Below are 5,193 nucleotides of genomic sequence, written 5' to 3' on the forward strand. Positions count from 1 at the left end.
CATCCTTTCCATTTCCTATGCTATACCATGTGATTCTGAACTTTATCATAAAATCACAGAATTTCAGAGTTGGAAAGGACCACAAAGCCCATCCAGTTGGAACCCTACCTCTCTAAGAATCCCCTTCAAAATATTTCCACGAACAGGAACAACTAATATCCAATCTTTGCTTCATAAATTCCAGTGAGGAGAAACCCACTAAATCCGGAAGCAGACCACTTTATTTTTGGACAGTCCTAATTGTTAGAACATTTAGTGAAGCTGATCACATCAATCAATAGCCATTCTCTTATCCCTAGCACTATTTACTCTGGGGTGAGGGGATGAGGGGAAGGGAGGAGAGTGAACATTTACCAGAAGAGAATGTCATGAAAAGCCTTCTGAGGATATGCATCAGAACCTGATTTTCTGCAGAGGGGCTGGGTCCAAAGCTGTAATACTTTTCCAGGTAAGTTTGGGGATTGAAGTGGCTCAGGTAGACATCCTTTGCAGTGAAGTTGGATTCCATCATTGTGTCTCACTCTAGCACCGTAGTTCTGCTGGTTCTCCTCTGGCTGATCCAGGGACACTTCAAGGAAAGAGCTGTCCAACACGTGTTACCCTGGCCCCTCTGTACTGTCAGACCTTAGATATAAGGAGCTGGTTAAACACTAACTGGGAGAAAACATTCTCATTTTTTTTTTACTCTGACAATGAGTTATGAAAGTCCCTGAAGTGCAGACGTGGAAGACGAGGGAGATGTAGGAGAGGAAGGGGAGGGAGGGAGAGAGAGAGAGGGAGAACTAATGTTTCAAAATATCCTGGTCAAGAGACTAACAGAATTCACTAAGAGGAAGGAGGGGTATGGATGGAAAAAATGGAGAATTTAGTGAATTCCCTAAAGAGTGGGGATTTCTGAGAGACGGGCTACATTCCCCACCACCATTCCTCCTCCTCTTCCTGTATTAACATTCCAGAACAGAGAATGTGGGAAAACTGGGATCAGAAATATGTGTAGTGTTGAGGATTGCTGGCTGAAAAAGTTCCAAAGGAGGCCTAAGAGGGGTAGAAATGGAAGGAACCATTTCGAAGGTTTAGTGAAGGCTCCCTACTAACTCTTGGCTTTCCATAACCTGGCTGCAGCCCACTTACCCAACTTTTCCCCCTGTTCAGCACTCTCCCTTAGCCCAGCATACTTTCCCTGCTCCAATCAACCAATTTAAATCCTACCAATCTTTCAAAGTGCAATTCAAACTCCATCTTGCCATAAAATCTTTCCAGAATTGCCTTCCAAACTAGTCAAAAGAGCATTGAATCTGGCATCAAAGGACCTTGGTTCATATTTCAGCTTTGTTACTGCTCAGTCTGCAAAATATAGGTGGAGGGAGGGAATGGATTTGATGATGGGTGGGCCCCTCTAGCTCTTAATCCCCAATCTGGATTTAAAAGTTTGAACCATACAGCCCAGCACTGAAGGAGCCTGAAAGAAGCTCACAGCTTGGTTGGAGAGGCAAGACAAATTAAAAAAAAAAAAAAACCCTCTAAGAAATGAAACAAAAAATGTGACACATTTAAAAAACAGCATCTTGAGATAATATAATGTGGTAAATGTTACTGATTCAGGGGGCATGTTTATCTCATGGGTATTCACAAAGTCCCTTAGATTTAAGAACAGACATTATTTGCATCCACATTGGATCGGTGACCTAGAGAGGCGATGGCGGTGATCTGTTCCGCAGGTCACAGAGCAAATGAATGTGAACTGAAGCCTAGAACTTAAAATTTTCATAGTCACATTCACATCAATGAAAAGAACAGAGGTTGCTGAATAGCTCTGTCAGTTGACCTGTACTGAAATGGAACTGATTACATCAAGCAGCCATCCCCCTGGTTCTTTCATCAATTTTTCAAACATTTTCTGGGCACCATGGCTTCAACATTGTCTTTGTTTCCAACAGGGCCCAGAACAATCTGAAAACAGGTTAGGTGTTCAGTGAGTACTATTTTAATCTAAGTCAAGGGTTCTTAATTTTTTTTGTATCATAGACACCCCCTCCAAACACAAACACACATACACACACACATGCACCCACGCACCCACACACCCAAGCATGCACGCACACTTTGGCAATCTAGTGGAGCATATGGACCTCTTCTCCAAATGTTTTTTTTTTTTGGAAAATATTTCTAATGGAAAGAAATGTTAAGCTTCAGCTTGAGGCTAATGAAAATAAAAATGAATTTTACCCCCTCATCCAAGTTTACAGACCACCTGAAATTTATTCATGGAGGTCTATGAACTCCAGATTAAGATTTGTTGTTTAGTCATTTTTCAGTCACGTTCAACTCTTTGGGACCCCTTTTGGGGTTTTCTTGGCAGAGATGAGGGAGTGATTTGCCATTTTTCCTTCTCTAGTTCACGATGAGGAAAATGAGGCATGCAGAGTTAAGTGATTCACCCAGGGTCACATAGTTGGTAAGTGTCTAAGGCCAGATGTGAACTCAGGAAGATGAGTCTTCCTGATCCACAGGACTGGTACTCTGTCCACCATGCCACCATGCTGCCCTGGATGACACACTTTCCCCCTTAAACCTAGTTCATGCAAAATCTCATTGGGGCCTCTATAAGACACTCCAACTGACTTGCCTGTGTTTTCCTCAAGTTTCCCACAGTAAGGAATGAGAGGTAAGTGTGGAAATGACAACTGGTCACTGCTTAACTTTCTTATTATTCCTTTGACTAAATTTGGGTCTTCCATGGTCAACAATATATTTGTAAATGCTACCACTGCCACGGGACCTGGGGCTGATTTCCTGAGCCCCATCTACAACAACGCCAGACTGCACGTGCCTACTTCTTGACCCCACATGCCTTTATGTTACAACTTGCCAGTCTTCATAGTAAATTTATTTTTCTATGGGAATTTTGTACACCCCCACAATGGTCTTTCTCTGATACCCCATCAGGACACAGAAGGAATCACTGAAGTCTATGCCTGAGACACAGTGGATAGAGTAGTGTATTTGGGGTTAGGAAAACCTGTATTCAAATCCTTCCACTGATAATTACTAGCTGTTTGACCCTGGATAGCTCATTTAACCAGAAGGGACCAAGTTATAAAGAAATTGAAATGTCAGATAGAGAGCTTTCTACTGGATTCTGGAGGTACCCGAGAACTGCTGGAGATTATTGATGCACCATGCTAGGCACTGAGGATAAAAAGACCAAAAAGTTCTTACATCCGACTGGAGAAAAGAACATATACATACAGAAGAATATGAAGAACCCATACAAAATAATGCAAAATAATTCTGGCAGGAAAAGCACAAAGAGGAAAAGTAAATGAAACAATTTGGAAAAATTGTGGCTGCCTACCACAAAAAAAGGTGATTGAGAAACCATCCCTAACTACAAACCCAAATGCCTAAGTTCTCATCTTTATAAAATATCTGTGAGAATAATTTATGTACATATTGAGGGAATTCTTGATGAGAAGATTAGAGACACGCTTTCATCAACACCATTTGACAGTGGACCTCATTTTTATATCCACACAACTGACTTAAAGGTGCAGAAAATACAGGTTCCCACTATATTTATTGATTATTAAAAATACACTTGATTCTTCAAAATGTACCTCCAACAAGGCATTGCCCATGAATATGTTAAAATAATAATAATAATAATGATAGCTAGCTTTTACATTCTACAAAATGTATCTTGAACAAGGTATCTTCAGTGCTTTAAGACAATAAGAGATAGCATTTACATGACATTTAAGGTCTGTGCAGCATTTTAAATGTTGTTGTTATTGTTCAGTTGTTCCAATTGCATCTGACTCTTCATGACCCATTTGGGGTTTTCTTGGCAAAGATACTTGAGTGGTTTGCCATTTTCTTCTCCAGCTCATTTTACAGATGAGGAAACTGAGGCAAACAAGGTTAAGTGTCTTGCCCAAGGTCACACAGCTAGTAAATATGTGAGGCCAGATTTGAACTCATAAAGATGAGTCTTCCTAAGTCCAAACCTGTTATTTTATCCACTGTGCCACCTAGCTTACCAAAGATTATCAAAGATCACACATGATTCAGTGCCCAGATGGAAGCAGGATTCCCTATCAATGGGGGATGTCTTTATGATGATTTAATCAAGCCAGGGAACTTTTCAGGGTCTCCTAAAAGATGTCCAAAGTCACTCAGAAGAGTACCACCTAACTATGTACAAAGGAAAGAGAAAATTAAATGAGGCATTCCTCTTTTCCAGACCATGCTATGCTGTGATGTCATAGGATAGAAAAGTAGTGTAATACTGTAGAAACAATACTTTTGGAGGCAGAGTCCTTGGTTTGAATCTTTATTGCCTGAGCCTCAATGTCCTCATCTGTAAAATAGGGGACTGTGTATGTGTGTGGAAGAGAACATACCTGGAATTGGGGCTCAAGCTGCTCACATTGGAGTAGAGATACCAAGCTCTTAGATAACCACCAGCAGTGCTTCTAGCTTCAAATATATCATCTTATGTTCCTGTGATATGTAGTTATATATAAAGCCTATAGAGTTAGTCCAAAGAGTTAGCATTTATGTGTGTGAATGTATATAAGTATATATATATATATATGTGTGTGTGTGTGTGTGTGTGTGTGTATGTATACACATACGTATTGTGTACATACACAGACATACATATACGTTTGTGTACTTGGGGGACTGGCTCTCTCTCTCTCTCTCTCACCTTGAGACAGTGTGACTCTGAAAGCTCATGGAAAATATAATGAGGGAACTGTCTAACCTTGTTAGGAGCTGTTAGGAATACACATGGAGTACGTGACTGGTGTATTTCCTACATGGACTTAAGAACATGAGTGGACATTCTGTAACTAACTCTAGTCTACTAGTCAATGATTAGCCATGATTGTAAGAACTGGAACTGGGAGTGTGTTCAAAAGGTGTTAGACAACTTTATCCCTCCTCTTGGCTCAATTCTTCCAGTTTGGTGGCATTCTGGGGAGCTCTAATGCTGAAAGGGGAGAAGCCCTGGATCCTTTGCGTCCCAGGTCAACATGTGGTCCATGAATAATGGGCCTTCACTCTTTGCCTTTGTATTTATACTTTCATTTTAGGTGAAGAAGACTGGAGATGACTAGACCTTGAGAACTTTAACAGCTCAAGAGAACAACTCATCCAAAGGAATTGAGTCCATGCTGAGTTTTGCAA

General features: G+C 40.7%; 1 protein-coding gene across 1 annotated transcript in view; it reads right to left on the minus strand.

The window, feature by feature from the left end:
• Nucleotides 1–660, minus strand: part of LOC138154723 (nicotinamide N-methyltransferase-like) — a 7,400-nt gene extending 6,740 nt beyond the window's left edge. Inside the window, exon 1 of the mRNA XM_069079695.1 lies at nt 355–660. Within this exon, the coding sequence (XP_068935796.1) occupies nt 355–511 (157 nt within the window). The 5' untranslated portion in view covers nt 512–660. The remainder of the gene's footprint in view (nt 1–354) is intronic.
• Between the last annotated feature and the right edge of the window lie 4,533 nt (nt 661–5,193).

Source organism: Petaurus breviceps, unplaced genomic scaffold, assembly GCF_028583685.1.
Source record: "Petaurus breviceps papuanus isolate PSGF00001 unplaced genomic scaffold, PetGlider_PUasm1.0 91133, whole genome shotgun sequence".
NCBI lineage: Eukaryota > Metazoa > Chordata > Mammalia > Diprotodontia > Petauridae > Petaurus > Petaurus breviceps.